Source organism: Sus scrofa, chromosome 9 (genome assembly GCF_054392235.1).
Source record: "Sus scrofa isolate SSC_HxYL_T2T_F1_AM1 chromosome 9, Sscrofa_HxYL_maternal_Yorkshire_Landrace_v2.0, whole genome shotgun sequence".
Classification (NCBI taxonomy): Eukaryota; Metazoa; Chordata; class Mammalia; order Artiodactyla; family Suidae; genus Sus; species Sus scrofa.
This window is the reverse complement of record NC_139391.1, coordinates 113,688,094-113,713,051: the sequence shown is the minus strand read 5'-3', so window position 1 is coordinate 113,713,051 and position 24,958 is coordinate 113,688,094. Positions and strand designations below refer to the sequence as shown.

Sequence of the window (24,958 nt, the reverse complement as noted above, 5' to 3'; positions counted from 1 at the left end):
AGTGGTCACCTTGTCTTGCAGTTTTGACCTCATAAGTATTTCATGAATCTTTCTCTTTTTTCCTGTGTTTCATGAATCTTTCTCTTTTTTCCTTCTTTCTCTTCTTTCCTAAAGTAGAAATTTAACTAAGTACATTTAAAGATTAAATGGCTTTATCGAATGATTCATGATTGGGTGGCTTCCTATCTAGCAAATTAGAAAGGAACTCTGCTGAGCTATAGAAAGATTAAAAATTAAAAAAAATTTAATTTGTACTTTTAATTTCTAAAAAAGTTTTATGGAAATGAAAGATTTTTAAAGATAGAAATGGGCCAGAAATAGCAAATTATTAATTAGCAAAGAATGCATTGTTTCAAGAAAGCTTACTCTCCTAAGAGGGACATAAGTTTCCATGGGGAAGATTACTTCACTAGAACTGATCACTTAACATTATCTCCCTATGGGTGGTTGAAGCTACAGTTAGGTTAGGTATTAGTTCTTGGTTTGTTATTGTGGGGCTTACCATAAGTGACTCCATGTTGGGCCTGTTGTGTCAATTTCCCCCTTTTGATCAGACTGTCAGCCTAACTGAGGGATGTGATCAAAATTTAAGTGATTAGAACCACTCTCAGCTACTGCTCTGTGATTCTTGCAGCTTTTGATGAACTTTTGTTTGATATTTATAGGTCATGACTTTTTTGTTTAACCTCCGTGATATTCATTGGCCATGACTTTAGGTTCACAATTTTTAAGTTGGCCATTTTCTTTGTCCCTTTTCTGATGTCCTAGTCTTAGGGAGATCATTTGGTTGGTGGTTAGTGGCTACAAACATGCATATAAAGCTTTCGAGAGAATATAGGGAGACTATTATGACTATTGTAACCTATTATAAACAGGATAATCCTCAGTATCTGGAGTGCATTTCAGACACCGCCTTGCTCAGCTAAAAGAGAATCAAGGGCTGCTCTTATCAAGAACAACTTTGGACAGACAGTCTAAGAATTTTTGTCAGGCAGCCATTGCTTGAACTGTGGATTTTATAGTTCTTTCAAGGGTTAAGGAGGGGTTTCTGATTGTATTCTTGTTTACATTTACTCGTATCAGAGAAGTATAGCCTTACCAAAGGAAGTGAATCCTGAGTCATGATTGCCTCTAGTAATTCCTTTTTAATTGGATAATATAAATCTAGGGAGGATCAACCAATGAGGAGTCTTTGTGAAAAGTTAGGAGCACAGATAACTTAAGGGGCATTGCCCAGCTCTGTGCCAGCCATCAAAGCATTCATAGGCCCAAGGAGAATGATAACCACCTCAAAGACAACCTTGTTGAGGCAAAAACCATTTCCTTTCAGATGGTACTGTTCGTAGTTCAAGCCATCAGTTAGTTTTCTCCTACCCTGAAATCGAGTTGTTATGAATATTTTGCATAGATGGATGCTGTTGTTGAGATCTTTTGTGAAAAAGGGCAAATCTTACATAGATAAGTATGAGTATGTAAGGGTGCAGGTGTGTTAAGGTCTACCTAAGTATTTCTATCTGATCGTCACATGCAGCTGTAATTGGAGAAAGGTAACAGTAAGGCACAGGATGTTCTGGCTGTAAAAGTTGAACTCTCTTAAGAGACTTCTCAGTGGGAGGAGCCAATCATAGTTTGCAATGACATTGGGACTAGAAGAGAAATTGGTCACACAGAGGATCAGGAGCTCTCCAGGATCATGAGCAGATTAGAGTTTGTTGACGACAAATCCAGTGGTCTGAAAGATTACCCCTTTAGCTATGGCCTGACAGATATAGATGAGGGTATTATTTTTACAGACCATGCCAGAGTAGAGGAAAGAGAAGATAAAAAAGTTTTCATGTTTAGTTAAAGTATTAAGTCTTGATCCACTGTCTTGGCAGGAAGCAGTCTATCTTGATGTTGGCTACCTTCCAAGCACACTTGATTTGGAGGTCTCTAGAATCTATACAGGACCAGATGTCAGGTGATGGGGGATGGCCAGGAAAACCTCCTTGGATATTCCTTTTCTATTTATATGAAGCTGTTTCCTGTCACTAAGCCAGAAGCACAATTTAATTCACATATTGTGGACAAAAACGTGACTAATCAGAATAATCCCACTTCCTATGGGTGGTATGGAGTGGTTTGCAGAATCATCTTTTTATAAAAAGCTTATTATGAAGCCCTAATTAAAATGCAAATTGAACTACAAACAACCAGAACCCAGTCAACCACCCAGAACATTGAACCATTTGGAAACTTTTCAGTCATTCGTTTTAAGAGAATGGAAGAAATGCTGATTAGAGGTCACACATTTGTTTTAATAACCAGCGTTCAAGGTGGTATATCCTATGATCATTTCAAGTTCATTCTGATAATCTTGATTTTTTTCTACATTGACAGCAATGACTTTAAAATGAAATTTACCTGTGGGGTATGACATTAAGTTTGTAATTTTTAGAGCAGGCTTCCCAAATTTGAATCTATAGATAAATTGCCAGAGGATGATGTTGAACTGCAGATTTCAATTCAGTGGAGATGGGATAGGACCAAATTTCTGCATTTCAAGCAAGCTGTCAGGTGAGGCTGATGCTGCTGGTGGAAACATCCACTTCAAGTGGCAAGGATTTAGAGTCGAAAATGTAAATAGAATGAAAGGACACAATCAAATAGTCAGTTATACTTATTGCTTAACAAATTCATCAGGATGACTAAATAATTCTTGGAGGCTGTGCAATAAGAAAATTTAAAAGTGTTTATAGGGGAGTTCCCTGGTGGCCTAGTGGTTAAGGATCCTGCATTGTCACTGCTGTGTCACGGGTTTGATCCCTGGCCCGAGAACATCTGCATGCTGCAGGCACGGCCAAAAAAGAAGTGTTTATAGGTTATTTCTTCCCATTACCCTGGACGTTATATTGATCAGACCGCAGTATTCTTTCCATTTTCTAACTAATCAAATAGTAATATTTTAAATTATGGCTTTAACAGGAACACAGGAGCAGGAGGAAAAGAACCAACATTTTAGAAAGCAAACTCATATCTGGATCTTTTTAAACAGAAGGCAGAGAAATACTCCTGCAGTATTGTGTATAAGCCAGTGAATCTAAAGTAATTATGACAATGTAGGCTCGGCAGAGAGCGTTTGCCTTAGAATTGTAACATGTTGTTTTTCGAAAAACACAGCCCCAGCTTTTTACAAATTTTGATTTCTATTTTACACCAGAGATCTTGCATGAGATTTGATTTCCTCATAAACTCAGAATAAGACATATAGAAGCTAGTTGTTTGTAGGTGTTGTTTACTTTTCCATGCTCAGGATTTCCTAGTTGCTGAGGTCAAAGAATTTGAATGAAACTACCATTGTAGTAGGACAGAAATAAGTGATCCTATTTTTAATTTTCTATTCTGAATGTTCAAGTTCATGACTCTAAAGAGCTTTGGTGTGGGATGTAGAGTACACTCAGAGTATAGTTGATTTACAGTGTCATGTCAATCTCTGCTGTACGACTAGGTCACTCTGTAGCATCCTTTTTTATTCTTTTTCCAAGATTGTTTTGACTATTAGGTGTCATTTACATTTCCATATAAAGTTTATAATTATCTTGTTCCTTTCTTTAAGAAGCCTGCTAGGACTTTGGTTGTGGTTACCTTGAATTCTCAGTGGAGGAAATTGACATCTAAACAACATAGATGAAAAGATGTGCTGATGCCAGAGATAAAAGTCCTACAACCTTTTCAAAGGAAAAACAATCTGCCTTTGAGAGGCCTCCAACCAAAGGCCGAAAACATCCTACTCAACACTTTTTAGTGATAATTATCCTTTGCCAACTGTAGTGCTTATGTTCCTGAAACCGTGTCCACACTGGCAAGCTGGCAAAACCCTATTATTGTGGGATCAGTATCTTTAGACTTGCTTATTGTGCAAATTGTTCCTGGTAGGCTGAATTGTACTGGTTTGTTTTTAGACCATTCCTACACTGTGCCCCAACAGAAGTACCTCTTTAGAAGTGTGTTGGGATGCTTTAATTTATTATTTCCCATAGTTGGAAGGTGGAAAGGGTAGTGGGAGATTGAGCTAGGAATTTTGAGATCCTACTTCTCTTCTAGGATGGCCTTTGGAGAGGGTTGCAGGAAACCAGCAAAGGATGGTGAAGGCTGCTGGGTCTAGCAGCAGAGGAGGATGCTGAGGATCTTTTATCTCCAGGCCTAAAGAGGAAAGGGAGCAAGCTGCTACTAGAACTCAGAGGAAGGAGATGTAATTGTGAAGGGGCCACTGGAAGGGGAAAAGATTGACTCTAACTTGATGGTGGCTATAGGGAAGGGGGCCAGGGAAACCAGTGCCCTGGCCTCTCTGCTCCTGTCCATCTGTCTTCTGCTGGCATGTCTCATGGTCAACTCCAGAGAGGAGCCGGAAGGCCAGGTCTGGATGCAGTCACTGGAAGTCTGCTTCCCAGACTGCTAAACAGGATGAGGAGGGTGGAGGGTGGATCTGGAGGCATGAGTGCAAAAGTGTCTGTGTGTATTTACAGATGATGTGAACAGCTAGTGAAAGACTGTTCCCAGAAGCACCTTTCACTTATGCCAGTTTCTAATGAGTATCACTCAGGGTCTCCAGAAGATAACTCTTCTTCCTACCCATTCTATCATGCAATAATTCTTATACACCCAACTGTGCTTCTTAACTATACCCTTAAGGTATTCTGCAATCCAGACAAGAGTCTGGTGATATAGCCCAAACCAGCAAACTGTTAGAATGATATTTCTTTGAAGCCTCAATATTTTAAAAATTTGTATGAAGTTTGCATTTAACATTATAAAACAAAACATCCCTGTTAACTGTAGGAGTGTGATGATTCCAGCTCTAGAAGTTCCAGTCAAATCTGAAGAGTGAGCCTCCTTCTAAACTGTATTTAATAGTTTCGCTTCTTCAGTAATTCACTTCATGCAGACCTGCCTTTAGCTGCGGAAAACTGAAAATTAAGGTGTTAAAATAAAATACAGAAATGTGTGCAACAGCATTAGTGCTGCATTATTTACTTCTTTTCTTTGTTCACTTGTTTGTGGCAATTGCATGTTCTGTGGGTGAGAAGTATTTTCCTCTCTGAGTGCCCAGGAGCAGGAGGCTGTGCGCTCTGACATGCAGCCCTCAAGCAGCCATAAGGGGCAGCCTTTATTTCACTCAAGACTCTCCAGCACCTTATGTTGCCCTTCTGTTCCAGTGCTCTTTAAATGAAGGTCATGAAGGCTCTCAGAGTTCCTTCTTGAGCAAGATCTTTAGAATATAACCACAAAGAACAAACTGAATAGAAAATACCATTTCCAGCTCTATATCAGGACTCATTTTTAGAGGAAGTGCCATTTGGTTTTCAGTCAATTAGCAATCTCCTTTATTTTTTTTTTTCGACTTCCATTCAAACCTGCAATTTATATAAACTTTTATCAGATGATCATTTGTTTTAGATCAATAAACATTAAAGCCAGAAACCACCAGTGAAATTGCCTCTGAGTCACATCCTGTTGGATGTGTCTGAAATCCTTGTTGACCTCTGGCATTTGCAGTATGTTGCATGGCTTTGGGGGGACCATTAATGCTGTGAAATTGGAGTGGTTCTCCAGTCAGATTATGCAGAATGTGATTTCAAAAGTTCTTTAAGAGCCCTTTTCATCTTCATTTACAATGTGTTTGTGAGGCAGGACAGATCAAGTTACCGAAAGCATCATTTAACTAAAAAAAGGAGGCGTTTAAAAGGAGGATTTTCCTTGAAGAGGGCCAGTGTCATTCCTGATGTCACTCAGTGGCCCCAGGCTGGACCCTGGTGGGGACTTTGGTGTGAGGACTTTGTTCATACCATTCTTTCCACCAAAAAGTGCTGCACGTTTAAATGACTTTTAGTCTTGAAAATAGAACCTAAACAGGGAAAAGCAAGCTGTTTCTGGTATTAGACCAGATTCCACCCTCAGTCCCCAGGCCCAGATTGTTCTCATTCGGGAGGGGATGAGTTAGCAGAGCTGATGGTTGCATTTGGTCTTCTGGTTTGAACAAGGGTCACATGGAGGAATTCCATTTCCTGCTTCTCTAAAACGCTCCTTCAATGCTCCAGTGATATGGTGACCAACAAGGACAATTTGTAGGCACCTAGACAGTTACTCAAGGCTTTCTTGGTTGCATTGGCTATGTTGCTGGCATGTGTCTTAGAGTTAGACAATGGCTCAAGAGACATTTACTGAACTGCAGAATGAGAACTTCCAGCAAACCATGCTCTAAATAAAGACAGTTATAGAGTCTTTACAGGGTCCCATTAGCTCAGAAAGATCCCCCTGTATCATAGAAGGTTGCAGATATGACTTCATCAATACACTTAACATTCCCAAGAGCCTCATCTGTTGGATGCTCCATTAGGATTGATTAAAATTGAAACTCCCTCTCAGCTTCTTCATACTGCAGTTTAAGATGAAGATATTGAATCAAGGAGGAGGGAAAGAATTAACCCTCACTAAGTACTTTTTGGAGTCAGGCATTGGATTGGGCACTTTTGCTAATATTCTCATTCATTCTTCCCAGAATTGGCATCCTCCCCACGCTAAAGATGCAGAAACTGAGGCTCAACAAAGTTAAAAGTTTGCAAATGTTATCCAGGTTGCACAGGTGGTAGAGTGGGGACCAGTTTTGTTTGATGTTCCCACTTGTTTTGTTTTCATGGTGCCATGCTGTCTCTTAGACTTCAGAGCAGTGGTTTTTCACCTGATGGAAGCTATGAGCCTCTCCCAGTAAGCACACCCATACTGCATTATGTATATCATTTCAGGTCATTCAGGGACACCCTGGAATCCATGAACCTCAGATAGAGAGCCCCTTGCTCCGAGAGAGGTCATGGTCATTATTGTTTTCCTCACGGGAAACCAGCTGCCCATCTTTGTATTTTTTACTCTGCATGTCTCTGTGTGGCTATGATTGTTCCTGCAGGTGTATATTAATCAGAGAAAGAGAAAGTTACTTCTAAGGGGGTAGTAGTAGAATCACAGGGTCTTAAGATGGATGTGTCCCATAGGAATCATCCAGAAACTCTTGCATTCAAGCACTTAAAGATTTTTCAGTATTGTGTGTTAGGATATCAGTAATTCTAATAGATTCTTTAAAATTTTCTTATTGAGGTATAGTTGATGTACAATGTTGTACAAGTTACCGGTATTACAACATAGTGATTCACAATTTTTAAAAGTTATTCTCCATTTATAATTATTATAAAATATTAGTTATATTCCCTGTGCTGTACAGTATATCTTTGTAGCTTATTTATTGTATGCATAGTAGCCTATACCTCTTAATTCCCTACCTCTCTCTTTCCCCTCCCCCATCCATCTCCCCACTGATAAGCACTAGTTTGTTCTCTCTACCTGTGATCTTGTTTCTTTTGTGTTATATTCACTAGTTTGTTTTATTTTTTTTAATTCCACATATATGTAATAACATCAAGTATTTGTCTTTCTCTGTCTGACTTATTTCACTAAGCATAATACCTTGCAAGTCCATGTGTGTTGTTGCAGATGTCAAAATTACATTCTTTTTTATGGCTAAGTAATATTGCATTTCAGATAGATAGATAGATAGATCTCACATCTTCTTTATCCATTCATCTGTTGATGGACACTTGGGTTGCTCCCACACCTTGGCTATTGTAAATAATGCCTAACAGCTAACATTCTTGAGCAGTTATTGCTGAGCATTGAAATAAAAGTTTTGCCTGTATTTTATCATTTAATTTTCACATCTTCACTCTGAGTTAGATACTAGTAGTATCCTTAATTTACAGGAGACTTCCATAGAGGGATGAAGAGCCTCACCTAGGCCAGACTGAGGGACAGGGCTGGGGTATGTTCCTGCATTGTTCAAACCCAGTTCCTCCAATGTCCATCGCCATTTTAGCTCTCTGTTTTCTTCTAGAACTTCTCCAAAACCAGAAAGTTCACACACTCCCAGAGCCTTTACCTGAACGAATCCATCAAAAATTACTTGTACTATTCCAATTAGAATGGATAAGCAGTGAGGTCCTACTGTACAGCACAGGAAACTCTATCGAATCTCTTGGGATAGAACATGATGGAGGACAGTGTGAGATAAAGAGTGTGTGTGTGTGTATATATATATATATATATATATATATATATATATATATGACTGGGTCACTTGCTGTACAGCAGAAATTGACACAACATTGTAAGTCAACTATACTTTAATTTTAAAAAAGAGAATTACCTCCCTTCCATAACCTAAATTCCTCTCACTCTTAAATTTGATTATTTTTTTCTATGGTATGAACAAGGAGAATATGCTTACAAATGATCAGGGAAATTTGGATTCATGTGTAATTTTGCATTTGTATTTGTAGCAAGGATCAAAGAAATCCTTAAGAAGAGACTGTTTCACAAGTTATGCTCCATTGAATAGTAACCTTCTGAGATGATAGTAGGTGTCATGTGAACAAATAGGTGTGGGAATCACAAGGTTAAATAATGTTATGAGAGTGTATTGCAAAACTTCTTGGAACCTTTAATGTGCCCCTGGTGATTGGGACAATTATGAAAGGCTTGTGGATAATGTCAGGGGGGTGCACTCAACCATTGTTTGGTGTTTTCCATTTCACTGTAAATTCACTTTTACATTCCTAATTGCTTATGTGTATGGGTTCTTTGAATTCTTCTTGGAACTGATTGTAGCATCTTACCTGTTCCCTCATTAATGAGATAAAAACTAATCTTTGACACATACTCATTTTATATTTTTAAAAGCATTAGGATTTTCCTTTTTAAAATTACTTAATAATATTCAGTTATTCTGATTGTGCTCCTGATTCACATGGAGTACAAAGCAGATAAGCAGTTATCCCAGATTCCTACAAAGAGACAGTGCTCAGTGCTGCCCATTTATCCCTCCCCTTTAATAGCCATAAGTTTTTTCCTATGTCTGCGAGTCTGTTTCTGTTTCATAGTAAGTTCATTTGTATCATATTTTAGAGTCCACATACAAGTGGTATCATGTATTTGTCTTTCTCTGACTTACTTTACTTAGTATGATAATCTCTAAGTCTATCATGTTGATACACATGACATTATTTCATGTCTTTTTATGGTTGAGTAATATCCTATTGTGTGTATCAATGGGATATTACTCAGCCATAAAAAAGAGTGTGTATATATATATATATATATATGTATATATTTCATCTTCTTTATAGATGACTGGATAAAGGTTGCTTCCATGTCTTAAGTATTTTATTTTTTAATTTTTTAAAATTTTGTTTTATCTTTTTTTTTCCTACTGTACAGCATGGTGACCCAGTTACACATACATGTGTACATTCTTTTTTCTCACATTATCATATTTCATCATAAGTGACTAGACATAGTTCCCAGTGCTGCCCAGCAGGATCTCATTGCTAATCCATTCCAAAGGCAGTAGTCTGCATCTGTTAACCCCAAGCTCCCGGTCTATCCCACTCCCTCATGTCTTGAGTATTTTAAACAGTGCTGCAATTAACCTTGGGGTGCATGTGTCTTTTTGAATTAGTATTTTCTCTGGACGTGTACCTAGGAGTGGGATTGCTGAATTACAGCATGTTTTGAATGATCTCTACCAGCATTTCCTGAAGACCAGCTCTAAGGGATATTGCTTCTAATACCTTGCAACCCCCTCATGTTGCTTATTACACATGGTCTTTGATTTTCTATTTGTAGACTTGCCTTGCTACACCATTAGTTTATAAATTTCTTAAGTCCTAGGCCCTTCTTTTAGTCATCTCTGTATTTCTGGGTGACATAAGATGGGCCTTGTTCATCCCAAGGACTCTTTGAGCGTTTATTGAATTCAAGCAATTATCAAGATATGGTGGGACAGGAATTAGCATGCGCCTGGTTTCAGTAATTTTAAAACTGTCCACATGAAGTAGGCTAATGTTTTCCTTGAATAACTTTAGTTCACTAACAAAAAATTAAGTAGCTATAATGCATAAGGCATTGTGCCAGATGCTTTGGACAAGAAGACAAGGTGTAGGTTTTGTCTTTAAGTCACGTACAGCCTACATGAGGAAATAGATATGTGAATAAATAAATGCAGTGTAACATGACACTTCTTTAAGGTCATGCAACCTGTGAGTGGTGGAACCATGATTAAAAACTTGTTCAGCTCCAAAGTCACCAAGCCAAGGTGCTTCCAGAACAGAAAAACCACTGTGCTATGAGGGGGTCTCCCCAGATGAGCGAAGCAACAGCCGTACTCTGTGTAATATTTGAAAACATTATTAAATCAAACCATTTTATTTTATTCACAAACTAGGTCCTTCAGAAGCTTGGGAAAGCTGATGAGACAAAAGACGAACAGTTTGAAGAATATGTCCAGAATTTCAAACGGCAAGAGGTAAGTATATTTATCTAGTTTCTGGGACAATGGATTGACTTTATGTTTTAGTGTATAACTAAAATACTTTGAGACTGAAGAAAGAGCTTCTTTGGACTTGGCATTAACTTGGGGGGAACACTGGTTAATTTTTTAGACGTTTTGTGTAAGGCAAAGAGGCAGTAGGTGTTACAGGAAGATTTGTATTTTAGAATCTCAGGAGATTAAAATTTTGCTTCTCTAGAGCTCTTCAATTCAGATTACTGATCTAAAGGAAAGATGATCTTTTGGGTGATTTATATTCCACTAAACATTGGCAGTAGTTAAATATTTCCGGCAGAATTACCTCAATTGCTACATGCTTGGGGACCACACATTCTCAATAGAGATTCTGTCTCCCTGAGAGGGAGAGAATTGGTTCTTGGTGGATGAAAAAAATTGTGTTCTCTTTATAAGAGTACATCACATAAACAGAAATAGTATATATATGGTATTAAAATTTTGTGGGGGTTATGATTAGGAAAAAATGTCTAAAAAGTTTCCTCTAGGGAGGCAATAATGAAGAACGGGTTGAAAAATACAGTTTGTGATATTCGTTCTTTTAGTAGGCTACTGTGTGTTTAACAGACCCACGAATAAAGAAACAAGCTATTTTTAAAATTATTTGTTTTGAGAGTTCCCTTTTGTCAGAGCAGGTTATGGATCCAGCATTGTCATTGCAGCAGCTTAGGTCTCTGCTGTGGTGTGGATTTGTTTCCTGGCCCAGGTACTTCCATATGCTGTCAGCATGGCCAAAAAACAATAGAATAAAATAAAATAAAAATAAAGTAAAATAAAAAAATAATTTAGGAGTTCCTGCTATGATGCAGCAGATTTAGAATCCGACTCCAGTGCTCGGGTTACTACAAAGGCACGTGTTCTGTCCCCTGCCCAGTGCAGTGGGTTAAAGCATCCAGTGTTGCTGCAGCTTTGGCTTTGATTCAACACCTGGCCCAGGAACTTCCATATGTTGCAGGTGTAGTCATAAAAAATAATAATTATTTATATTTCGAAGGCTTGATAAATGGCTAGTATATCACCTGTAGAGAGCATGGATGAGGGTCAGAGAGGGAAGATACAGGCAGGGCTCCCTCAGGTTGAAGCTTCAACCCCGGAGATTGTTCCAGAGGTGGGTTAGGAAGAATGCTGGGCCAGCAAACTCTAGAGAATAGGGTTTGTACACAGGGACAATGTGAGGACATGGATTTCTTTTCCTGCTGTCATTGGAGCCAATAGAGGAAACTGTGGCCTCAGAGATAAATATGTGTGGCCTCAGAGGTGACAGCCAGCAATGCAAGATAATCACAGGCTTTATTTCACTCTGCTGGTAGATATCTGATCTTGGAGATTTCTTTCTTCCAAATGTCTGTTGGGGTTCTGACCGTTTTCTAACTGGAGACATGCACTTCTTTCCTCACCAACAGGGTTATCAGTGTTTTCGGCAGGTATAGAGCCAGGTGAACTGGTCTCCACCAAAACACATTGCTGAATATCTCTAATCTCATCCCAAGACTATGGGTTGACGTGGGCAAATAGGAACTCAGTTTACTGTGATTGACAGCGATCTTGTTCTATCTGAGAATGAGAAGAAAGAGAAGGGAGTTGGAGAAGAAAATAGTAATAGAGAGAAAAATGGATCGTGTCCAGATAACTGAGTATTAAAGAGAGCTTTGGATTTATGAAGGTAGAAAAGGGACCTCCTAGAGAAAGGTTGGATATAGGCCCATAGAATAAGTAGCCCCCCTCCCATCTCCTCCAGGAGAACAGATTCTCCATGTCTCCATGTTCTTATTCGGTGAGTTCTCTCATACTTTCTTATGGAGATCATTGACTTGGATGACAGAAACATCCCACAGAGAAACTTGTCAATCAGTGCCCTTGTTACTTGCAAGGCAATCCCCAGTGTCTGCTTTTAAGGGATTGGATTTGGAGAGAAAAAATGACGCATGTTTACAGTTTTTCCTACCTGCAGATTTAAAGTCTATCCTTTCAAACCAAGTCTCCCTGTCTGGTGTGTCCCTGTGGAGCTAATTAGTTCTTTGCTGTTAGATTTTTTTCTATATCACTCCTATGGCATTATGATGGCAGCACCCCCGAATGCTAACCTGGGGAAGCACCAAGTTCAGGCATGCATTCATGATCATGTAGTATTTTGCTTTTCCCAATTCTGGTGAACTTTTATTGTTCTTTTTTGGGCTTGGTTGATTGAACCAGGTGAGGATATATATATATATATAGATCTTAGATACTAGAGAAAAGTGCAGTTGTTTAAATCATCTGTGCCACTAGGAATGGCCGTATGGGGTGACTTTTTAATTCTGCTCTTTTACCTATTAACATTTATTTTCAAATGTTATGGAGCCAATAGTATACTATACTTTTTTGAAGACCAAGACCTTAGTTCTCTCAAGACCATTATTAGTAGGTAAAATTTCAACATTTGAGGAATTTTTTCTTCTGTTTTGGCCACACCACAGCGTATTGAAGATCCCGGGCCAAGGACTGAATCTGAGCTGCAGCTGTACCCTACACTATAGCCAGATCCTTAACGTACTGCACCAGGCTGGGGATTGAACTGGTGCCCCTGTAGAGACAGCACAGGATCCTTAATCCACTGCACCACAGCAGGAAAGCCAACATTTGAGGAACTTTGAACAAGCAATTGTGCTTCATAAGAGTGAAACAAATAGAATGGAAATGTAGAAATACTTTTTCTCAGGGAGTCTCCTAGCCCTCTTTGGTTCCCTTTGGAAATATTCCTGCATCAGAAACACCTTGCATTTTCACATGCTCATTTCAGTATTTTTTTTATTTTAATCATAAAGAGTCAAATTTCTCTGTAGTCCTCTATTTACTTCGTTTCTGACACATCCATTAAATCTTCTCTCTTTTGCTCACTGGCTTTCAAGCAGAGAAATGTGTCAGCCTCCTTTTTGTGACTATTCAGGTATTGCTCTCCATGGTGCCAGATGAGAGAAAGAAAACAAAAATATTCATTGGAGAACCTATCCATCTTTTATTTCCTTTAGTCTTATTTCATTTTATCTGCAAGAGTATTTCTTCATTTATGGCCTATATAAATCAAAACTAACTAAAATTTTACCCAAACCACAGATGTGCTAGGCATCACTGTTTGTGCCACTCTCTGTGGCGCCTGTTCCTCATTTAAGAAGTCACTTCTAGAGGAAGACTTTCATATTGTCACTTGGAAGGTTTCCTTTCATCTATCCTTACCTATTCTTAATTGTATTTTACCTTACTGCATTAGTTAGCCTTGCCAGCTGAGAGGGTTTCATATCCTATTCCTCAGCATTCATTTAGAGACCACTTCCACATATCTTTCATTCCTCTTGTTCAGTAAGCTTATTATCTAGCCTGGATACTCCTCTATAAATGATCCCCAGGTTGCCTGCAGTGTTTTGTTAATAGGATGTAGAGAATCAGGCATCTCTCTCATCCAGGCTTCAGGAGGCTGTCTGAAATGGTTGTGAACATTGGCATAGATGAACTGCAATTGATTTTCAGGTTTGCATCCATAATACTGGTTCCCATTGCTTGCAATTCTCTCTCATAAATCACGCTGTAAGCCCCTCGGTGACTTTGGAATGGAGTTGCAATCTAAGTGATGGAGATGTATTAGAAGGAATGATGACTGACTGAAACCTGGTGCCAGACTTAGTTTTAAGAGCCTCATTCTTAGAGCCACATAGGAGAGTGCCCATTGACAATTTAATGATAGACACAGTGAAAAATTACAGCAGGGGTCCCCAGATGACCATTAGAATCACCTGGAAGTCTTTAAAAAACTCTTGACTCCCAGAGCCCCCCTCCAGGTTTCTGAGTCAGGGCACACATTTGACTTGTGTCTCTGAAGAGCCATCATAAGGTAGTTATAACTTGGATGCAGGCCTGAAATTTCACTGATCTAGTGAAGATAATGCACATATTTCCTTATATGTGGTTTAATAATATACATTACTCCTTAATTGCATATCTTTTTGACTGTGTTCCTAAAGCTGGGTAATTAAGAGAATCTTCTATGGAGTTCTCTTGTGGTGCAGCAGGTTAAGGATCCAGTGTTGTCACTGCAGTGGCTCAGGTAGCTGCTGTGGCTTGAGTTTCATCCCTGGCCATATACTTCCACATGCCACAGGCATGGCCAAAAGGAATCGTCTATGGAAATGAAAGAATTTTACAGTTTCTAAGCCAAATCTGACTGGCTTAGGCAAAAGCACTGATAAAATATTTTTATTATTAAGTCTTTCCACAAGTAGGGTTTTAGCATTTATAAAGTGTTCTGTACATTGTCTCACTTTATTTTCATAGCAACTCATGATTCTGCATTACATGTGAAAAAACTGAATAGGTGTTACAAAAGCTTTCATTTGTGGAAGGACTTTATTATTATTTTGGTCATTGGTATTCATGCTTTATTGTTTCTTCACAGTAATTTATCATATTGGCTTAATTTTTTTCCTCATATCCATTGTTGAGTGGTTCTTATACCTTTGCATAGATTATTGCTGTGGGCTCTAGGATCTTACATTACAGTAACATTTAAAGATACAAAAATTTTCTGAAAAGCACAACTGTGTATTTGAGACTTAGAAATACAAATAAAAAACAAGGAAGCAGTTTCCATTCCTAAGTGGCTTGTTCTAGGGAGGTTTTGTGTAGTCCTCATAAAAATATTTCTCTGCAGTATCACATGTACCAGAACTTGGCTCATTCATGCATTAATGAAACATCTACTCTTTGCACAGCTTATCATTTTTAAAGTATCAGGTAAAATAACACTAATACACCCAACGTTTATTGAATGCATTCTGTGTGCTGGTACTCTGCTGATATTTTACATGGACTGCCTCCCTTGACCTTCATGATAGCCCCACCAAATCAATACTATTGTCACTTAATTTTACTGATGAGGAATCAGAGGCCTTGAGAGGTTAAGTGACTTGTCCAAGATTGCACAGTTAGAAGTAGCAGAGCTCAGATTTTAAAGCCAGGCAGTGTGGTCCCACTGACTTAACCCCTATGCTATAGAAATCATATGGAGTGCATTCTGAAATCATGAGCTTTTGAGAAAAGCAAGTGAAGAATCAGTATCTTTATTTACAGATTAGAACTATGTCATGAGAGCACAAACAATGGTACCTTTAGTTAAATTATTTTCATTGGTCAACAGTAGAATTTTCTTAGCTACATCCATCATTGACTGGCATCTGTGCCTTTATAACTTGAAGGCATAGAGATGGTAGAGGGCAGTGAAGCCTGTGGGCTCTTGAGGCAGCTTGTAGGGCCTAAATAACTCAGACCCCCTGCCTGGCTGGCCATGTAGTAGGTAACTGACCTTTGGACAAGTTTCTCAGCCTCTGTATAGCGTCAGTCTTCTCATTTGTAAAAATGTACTGATCTTAGAGTTATCATGGAGAGGATGAGTTAATAGAGCTGTGACCTTTAGGACAGTATCTGGAGCAGAGGGACAAGTCAGTAAGTGTTATTAGACTTTGTTATTATATTGCTACACTAAAGACTTGCTTTGAGGACATTGTTATGGTCTGAACTATTACCTCCTAATTTTATATGTCCAAGTTCTAATCCCTAGTACACTTTAGAATGTGACTGGATTTGAAGATAGGGACATTAAAGAAGCAATTAAATCAAATGAAATCATATTGGTGAGTCCTAATCCAGTATGACTGTTGTTCTTATAAGAAAAGAGAAAGATACCAGCTGCACGCATACAGGAAAAAGGCCATGTGAGGACACAGTGAGAAAGAAGCTGTTTGCAAGGCAAGGAGAGAGGCCTCTGGAGAAACCAAACCTGCCAACATCTTGATCTTGGACTTGCCTCCACAACTGAATACATTTGTTTAAGACACCCAGTCTGTGGTATTTTATTATGGTAGCCCTAGAAAATTAACACAGTCATCATAACTGGCAATTTCAGAAGCATTCTGGATTTTATGTCTAGAACAGTGATAGACAAGCTACTTCATTTCCACTCATCAATACATCTTTGACTTGACAAAGTAATTGTTTTTCCAATACTTTTATATCCATGTCCAATTTGGTCATGATAGAACATTGTAGATAAAGTGGCATCCATACCCACAGAAAGGGACTCTGAGCAATAAGCCACAGGAAGAGTCATTGTTGGGGTGGGGCTCCTGTGTGGTTTTCCTTAATTCTGGGTCATTCCCCTTTCCCACCATATTCAATCTTGTGCTAAGGGAATAAGGCAAAGGTTGAAGGTGCCTCTAATGCACCTTATAAATCAGTCTCTTCACACACACGCATGCACACACACGCACATACACACAAAGTGAAAAAAAGGGGGAGGAATGGCTTTTTGAGGGCCACAAACTCAGTTGCCTAAAGGCAGTAAAGCATATCTTCAAGTCATAACTAGCCTGCATTCTGTGATGAGTTTAATAGTTCTAGGCAATTCTATCCTCTTGCACACACAATAGGTTAGCTTTTCCAGAAGATAGAAGAGAGATCTGTTTGAACTCAAGTTAGTTGACTTAAGGAAAATATATGGAAAATTTATACGTATGATTACCCGCTAGTGTTCTAGTTTTGTTTTGTTGAAGGGCAGAAGGTACTTGATTAGGTTTTCAGATCATAGGTATTCTTGGAGGTGCAGACAAGGACAGTTGGAAATTGGGCCATGAGTCTTAGATAAAACTGTGGAAGCGGAGATGTTCCCTTTGATCTCTGTCTCCCCTCCATGCACCACCCCCTGCTGCCATCAGCCCAGAAATATATTTTCAAAATACAGTCTGACTTCCTCTCTATCTTGTATCTTCTGCATTAATATATGCCAAAAGAAATTTTTTAGAAATAGAGAAACTGTTTTATGGAGTCAATGCTAGCTTCTTAACAAAACCTCCTCTTACTACAAAGAACTCAAAGCAAGGAAACAAAGAAACAAAAAAATGTGCATTCCGTAGACCCTGCTGCTTTTTACCTTTGAAAAAATCCCCATTTTCCAATTTAACAGCATCTGAACTTGTCAGAGAGGGAGCTCTGTCTCTTAGTAAATCTAGTGCCTGTAGTGTTGAGCAGCCTAATGTCTTTGATCATAAGTGGGTTCAGACCTTACACCTTATTAGTCATCTGTGAATCGAGTTGTTGATTATGACTCCATTAAATCTCATATCCTTGATAATCTAATTTTCTTCTGAGCTTCCAAAATGATCAGAAAGTGTATTAACATTGCTTTCAAGATTGAGTTAACCTGTCTGAACTCTGAGAAATTGAGCCATTTTTAATTTTGATGTGTTACTTAGCCTTTTCAAGAGAAAAATATCAGTCAGTAAAAGGCCAAAAATAATAATGTAACTGTGGGAACTTCTGTAGCTTCATGATCACAGGTGAGCTGACAGAACTTCCCCTGTGAAATCATAACTTTGTGGAGTTATAGCTCTTCAGATCCAAGTTTCATGTATCTGTTAGTACTGTTGGCCTTCTACCTGGGCTCCTTTCTAAACATTAACTCATAGTTTCTTAGTTAAAGAGGATATTTTGTTAAAATATTTTTTGTATCTTGCATTACTTGCTTTTTCCTTCTATTTTTTTGAAACAAAAGTTACCTATAAGTATAAATCAGTACTACATTTACCATATTTTAACAAGCAGTTCAACAAACCATTGTATGTGTAGTAGGCATTAAATATCTGTTACCTTTAAAGTCTTTTGGCTAGACTTGCATAACCTGGTGTGTAAAGTGCATTGGATTTGGTTTTGCAAGTACAGTTAAGGCCACAGTGGTATACACCTTTACCTGTACAGCAGTATACCTGTCCAGGGGTGCTGTGCACATGGTAATGTGGGGCATGGTGCCCCTGAATTTGCAGTGGTTGCTGCCTTGAGTTTAGTTTCTTCAAAATTATTCATTCTGTGCATTGTATCTACAGTTCAGTCAATTTAATGTCTCAAGTATGGCTTCTTTCTTCTGGGCAGAAATAACTGGGTCAAAGGTGCTAACAAAATTGTAGTTCTCTTTTGGCTCCTAAAGTCCCAAGCATAAGTATTTACTAATATTAATATATTTTTAACGCTGCAGAATTTAGTATACCTAAATAATTAACAAACTGACTCATTAATCTTCAAATGTCATTGATGCATAGCTTAATGGAGCTCTGTTTTTAAACCCAGTGCCCTTGAGAAAGTTTGCCATTAGCTATAGGACTTTTGAGACACTCTTCTTGGGTATCAGTCTGTGGTAGCTCTTCTTACCAGGAACCTGGCTCTCCTTGCTGGAAATATGTCTGTACCTCTTCTTTGCAGAGTATAGAGTGATAGCATTTATAGCTAGCCCTTTGACACAACATCGATTAAATCTGTAAATGGTCAAGAACCAAAGATGTGAGGAGCTGTCCAGGGTGCTGAAGAAAGACCGAAGAAGGGAGACCTTTCTGGGAGCCCAGCCTGTCCGAGAACTGAACCCCTTCTCTGAGTCACGCTCCGCTAAAGACATATAAACAAATAACTAAAGGAATTGGTCTTACTGAAGACTAATCAGATGTAAAACAATTTGGAAACACATTTAATTAGGTATGGAATGTGATTTCTTTGTGTTGGGTAACGAAGATATCTGAAACCTCCCATGGTGATGTGGCTGCTGCACTCACTCTCTAGATATTTAATTAGATTTTAAACTTCACTCTAATCCTTAGGGGCAGATGTCTAGAGAAGTACTCACAGGAGTAGGGAAGAAAACAACAGCTTCAAGAGACTACTTAGGAAGAGAATAAAGGAATTTGGGGGCTAGAAGCAGTGATTCTCAGACCTTTGTAAGGTTTTAAAACCATACATACTATTTGCTTGCCTATTACCTTTTGATATCTTTATGATGAAACCCCAAATGACCCTGGCTTGTTTTCCAGGACAGCCAGGAAGCAGGGGAGTAGGGGGCTGCTTCCTTCTCCCCAGCCCTTTGAGGGCATGGTAGCCAAGGGAGGGAGTGGGTGGGAGTAGCTTTAATGAGGAAGGAGAAGCAAGCAACTCCCTCGGGCTGTGTGGGAAGAAAGTGTGGCCTAGGGGACCATCAGGGCTTGAGAGGCAGCCACTCCTGACACTGATAAATGATTCTATTGAAAAAAGTAAAGGAAGAAGCTCTGACTAACACCAGAGCCATGTTATTATACTATATGCCAGGGCAGGGAACATTGTAGGTGGTGAATCCCTCTGGGATCTTTTCCAAAGAGGAGTATTAGTTGGCAGTGTAGACAGCTTAATTATAACAGACTCACTTGTCCATAAGCCTTGAGGAAAGTATGCCCACAAATTTGAATAATATGTATATATATATATATATTTGTCAACTCTTGGCATTCGGAGTTCCTGGGCCAGGGATGAGATCTGAGCTGCAGTTGTGACCTAAGCCACAACTTCAGCAACGCTGGGTACTTAACCAACTGTGCCTGGCCAGGGATCAAACCCATGTATCCATGCTCTCAAGATACAGCTGATTCTGTTACACCACAGTGGAAACTCCTAGAAGAATAACTTTATTTTATCCTGTGGATAATGGCATTAGGAAATAGAAGGGAAAATCCTCAAGGTTGTGGAATTTTGAATCTCTTTTGTGCACACACAGTTCAAGGATGAATTACTGAAATAGCAATTTTCAGAGAAGTTTGGAATGAACTTTAGATTCAGAGATCTGAGCATTACTCTAAGAATTTTTCTAACTTATTTTTTAAAATATATATATATTATTTAAACAAATAAAGTTTATTTAAACAAAGTTCTAAGATAAATGGCCATCAAATAACAAGATTATTCCTATTTGTTTTGCCACAATGATTTCTGTCATTGGAACGGTTGAGGTTTCAATTTACTGGTAGGACCTCTGTGAGAGCTTTGGCCAAGGGAAGGACAAGCAGGAGGTTTAGGAAGATTTTTTTCTCATTTAAAACGTCCTTGTGATTCACGTAGAATAATGACAAGTAAATTTTATTATGCAGTAGATTTTATGCAGAAGAGCTACTCTGTGGAATATTATAGGTAAAAAATTTTTCTCCAGAGCCTTTTGCCTTTTTCATTCAGGCAGAAATTTACGTGAAATTCAATGTGGTTATTACTGAATACTTCATGAACCTTAATACTCATGGGAAAAATTAAGAATTTTAATAAGTAGAAAAGAATGAAATTATTTAAATTAGCCTCCAGGTTATCTGGGTAAATTGAACTCATCTATGTAAGACATTATTATATAATTTGAACTTTCTTCCATTTTTATAATATCTAAAAATTTCTTGTGGGATTCTTATTTCATTTAAAAAAATATTTGTTTTTCTCCTTGGGCTAGATGAATGCAGTTTATAGATTGGAGCCTGATTTTTTTTCATTCTCCTTCTTATACTGAAAGAAAAGGCCATGACTTAATTGTAGGCTTAATTTGATATGCTTTATTCCTTAAATATTTGGGAAAGAATGCCTTCCTACACTATAAAAACTTGCTGTTTCCTGGTACACTGAGCAATGGTGGTGACTCAAAACCATCAGTTACTGTGGTTGGCTTAGTATTTCTTTCTGAGGGGAAAACCTCCTTCTGGGTGAGATGTGAGCCCTGCCATTGCTAAGTGCTTCTTGGAATTTTCCAGGGAAGGAGCATGAACAGTGGTAGAGCAGAGCCCTAAGGCAGACATCTATAAGGAGGATACTTCTGAAATTCTGTCTTATTGTTACACAATTTTTCCTTCTACATCATAGCAGGTGGCATTATGGTGGTAAAATAATGGTTTCTCCATTCGTTCCCCTCCAAGCCTCAGGAAATTGATGTTTCAGAGAGATGTTTTAGGCTTATTTTGTGGCTGTAAGTGCCTTAGGAAAACCATTAAGGCCCCTTAAGGTCTACACTTACCTATTTTGAATGATCTGGCCACAGGGGATTCAGACCTTCCTACCTGCCCCTTTTAGGGCTGAAGGCTTTAGATCTCTCTGGATCTAGACCTGTCTGGGTTAACCCCACACTGATTTCACATATTATTCTCTCTAAATTAAGTGCCTTCTGTTGGGACAAATGATTCTGGCTTTGCTGTCCTCTCTCAGTACTGCCTCTTTCAACTACTTAACCACCACTCAGCCTCCCATTTGCTAAACCTTCCAGTTTGTCCTTCATTTTTCCAATTTGATTTCCTTTCTGAAGTGTTTCTGTAAATACCTTTAATGCTTTTCTGCTGGCTAACTCCATTGCTTTTTTTTTTCCTGTTAAATTTCAGCCTATCCATCTTTCTGCATTTTCATATTGAGGGTCAACCATTGTATCAGGCTGTTTAGAGTAGGTTATGGTGTGGTAGCAATACTTCAGTGGCTTTTAAGAACAGGTTTTTTTTTTTTTTTCTCACTCCTGAAAATGTGTACAGCAGCTATGCTTTATCTTCCCTTTACTCTGTGATCTAGGCTGGGGAAGCAACCCCTCTCTGAAACATTATGTGATTCATGGTAGAGGGAAAAGAAATGGTAGGAGTATGTGATGGCTCTTACATCTCCTGCTCAGAAATAGCAGGTAGCCCTTCTGCTCCCATTTTATCTGCCAAGTCAAGTCCCACAACCAAGCTTGATGTTGATGGGGCAAGGAGCAAAATCCTCCTTCCAGACAGATCTGGTAAGAATATGCAGTGTATATTTGACAATAATAAAATCTTCCCAAACAACATCTTTTTAGCTTTTTACATACTCAGAATCTGACACAGTATTTGTCACAAAGTCAATATGCAGTAGGAGAAAGACCCACTTCTTTCTTCCCTAAATTCCTACATGTTTGTGTTGGGGACCATGACGTAACTCCACTTGTTTCTTCTCTGGATCCTTTTTATCCTCAACCTTTACCCAAGGGCTTATCACTAGCATTTTTCTTCAATCTTCTCATTCTTTCCATACAAACAGTTTTCAACTATACTTTGATGTTTTGGAAATCCACTGTGGTTAGTTTTGTTTTGTTTTAATCTAGCTTGTGGCAGTTTGCTGTCACTGTATTTCTGAATGGCTCAGCAAGACAAAGGAAACCTAAAGTTTTGATTTTAAGCCATGCTGAGCCATGAGAAAGAGAGTCAGTTGTTTAGAACTTTGTTAATTTCTGTTTTGCCATTCTGAATAGAACCATTCTGGTTGAAGCTCAGATGTGCCAGCAAATGAATTAACTCTAAACTTTCATCTGATAGTACCTGGATTTACAGAGTTGCAAAAATAGCTTGAGCTTAAGGTAGATGAAGAAAACCTCACCTGAGTGTTACATAGACTTTATAGAAATAATGTCATTCTACCTGCACTGCAGCATATAGGAAAAATATTCTCTTCCAGAAAATTTCTTTTGGAGTCCAGCATAGTCTTAAACACTTCTTTTCAGAACTTCATTGTATTAATCATTATCTATCTTTTTTTTTTTTTTGCCATGCCTGCAGCAAGCAGAAGCTCCCAGGCCAGGGATTGAACCCAAGCCACAGTAGTTACCTGAGCCACAGCTGTGACAATGCGGATCCTTAATCTGCTAGGCCACCAAGGAACTTCATTCATTATCTATCTTTAAATGTGCTGAACATTTTACCTTTGCACTGTACCCCCAACCACTTTGGATGGCTATTGCAAATTAAGTGTAATCTGCTTTGCAACACAATTTTTCACATAGATATTTTAGTTCCTCTAGCAGATAGTAGTTTACTGAAGGGAGTAAGTTTTTTCCTTCATCTCCTCCCCCTTTTTGGTAGATATTAGCAAATGCTTGTTGAATTGAAAATGACTATTAATAGTTGTTGTATTAGCAAGTGCATTATTAACCTTCGAGTTAGAGTTATAAAATAGTTGCTACAGTATTCATTTTCAGGACGGAGTCACTCTGTATACTAGTTCTCTGCACTTTGGTTAAGTGACTGCATATATTTTCGATGTGTTCAGTAGTATGTCATAGCAACTTTGAGTGCCCAGCTGTATTTGCCCAGCTTTTGTGAGCCCACTTTAGAGCTGTCAACTTTAGAGCTCTCTGCCTGAGGCGTTTCTAAGGTTGCCAGAGACCTGTCTGCCCCAGTATGGACACAATGGGGAATTAATGCCTCCAGGAGCAGCCCTCAGCCAATGATTGACAGGAATTGATGAATAAATGCCCCAGCTTCCTTGCCCTTCCATTAGGATATCTATAGGGTGTTTAATCTATCTCCCAGAGTTCCCCAGTGGGATTAAGACAGGGCTATCCATTGCTGAAAGCTGCTTGCTAACGCACCCTGTGTTGGCTCCCTTTCCTGCTCTGCCTTACTTCTCTTACATCAGCATTTCCTGGGGTGACTGCAGAGCAAAATCTAATTCTGGTCTCAGAGTCTTAGAGTTTCTAAGAGCAATCCAAACCAAAACAATATTCATGTGCTAGAATTGACAGTTTAGCAATTTTTCTATTTTAGTCACATCCAATAGAAATATAATGCAAACCACATTCATAATTAAAGATTTCTTTCTTGGCCTGGGAACTTCCACATGCTGCAGATGTGGCCAAAAAAATAAGTAAATTAAATAAATAAATAATTTTCTAGTGGCTTTTTTTTAAAAAGTGAAAAGAAACAGATGAAATTAATTTTAATAGTACAGTTTACCTAACTCAGTATATCCGAAGTATTGTATTAATTGATATAGAATATATTAATGAGGATATATATATGCTAAGTTTCTGAAATTGGGTGTGTATCTTATACTACATCTTCTTTCAGACTAGCCACCTTGCAAACACTCAACAGCCACATAGGGATAGCAGCTACCATATTAAACAGTGAACAGTGGTTGATCAGTTTCCTACCTAGGTTGTAACTTATGTGTCAAAATTTAGAGACTTACTAGGTCTTGGATATATAGAATTCTGTATGGTGGGTCGTCATTTCCATTCTTAGCAAAATCAAACTTTCTCTCTTTTAAGCTGAATAAAATCTCTGTAAATATCTAGAGTGATAGGCACCTTGTTTAATCTGTGCCCACATATTTATATTCTCTCAAGAATGAGCTTCTGCAAAAATAACTCCAGATTTATTTCTTTGTATATGTTTGCATGCAAAATATAGACAAGTTGCTTAGCATCTCTGTGTTTGTGTGTTTTCAGGCAGAGGGTACCAGACTTCAGCGAGAACTCCGAGGATATTTAGCAGCTATCAAAGGTAATGTGTATGAGTTGTTTACTGCATGTTACCAAGCATGGGTTGTTCTTGGAATTTAAGAGTGACAGGATTGAGTGTTAATTATAAAGCCATTTGGCTTTCTGGCAGAATGGGTACTCGAGCACAGGTGTTGCCTTCCACCCACTCCCGAATTCCCATTGAAATGATAATCGGAGTATACAAGGAAAAAAATGTCTGCCCTTATGCTGGAAACTAAGAATAAGTGCCTCCTACGTGCTAGAGCTTTCTAGGAAGAATTGTTAGAGTGAGCTTAAGACCTTGTTTAAGAAAAGCTGCAGCTGGTTTCATCCTGAGGGAGAGTGTGTCCCAAGAATTGGATGGTTACAGACTAACACATAAGCCCTCTAGCTGGAAGGGCCAAAGGATGGCAGCAGGGTTAGCAGGA

The 24,958-nt window shown here is 38.6% G+C and overlaps 1 protein-coding gene and 1 long non-coding RNA gene across 3 annotated transcripts in view; one reads left to right on the top strand and one right to left on the bottom strand.

Annotated features, from left to right (window-relative positions):
* The window catches only part of LOC146400096 (uncharacterized), a 127,007-nt gene that overhangs the window by 11,694 nt on the left and 90,355 nt on the right, over window positions 1-24,958 (bottom strand). The window lies entirely within an intron of this gene.
* Window positions 1-24,958, top strand: part of AMPH (amphiphysin) — a 172,193-nt gene that overhangs the window by 61,822 nt on the left and 85,413 nt on the right. For both annotated transcript variants that reach the window (XM_084974427.1, NM_001244203.1), the window contains 2 exon segments: window positions 10,307-10,387; window positions 24,498-24,552. In XM_084974427.1, the coding sequence (XP_084830553.1) occupies window positions 10,307-10,387; window positions 24,498-24,552 (136 nt within the window).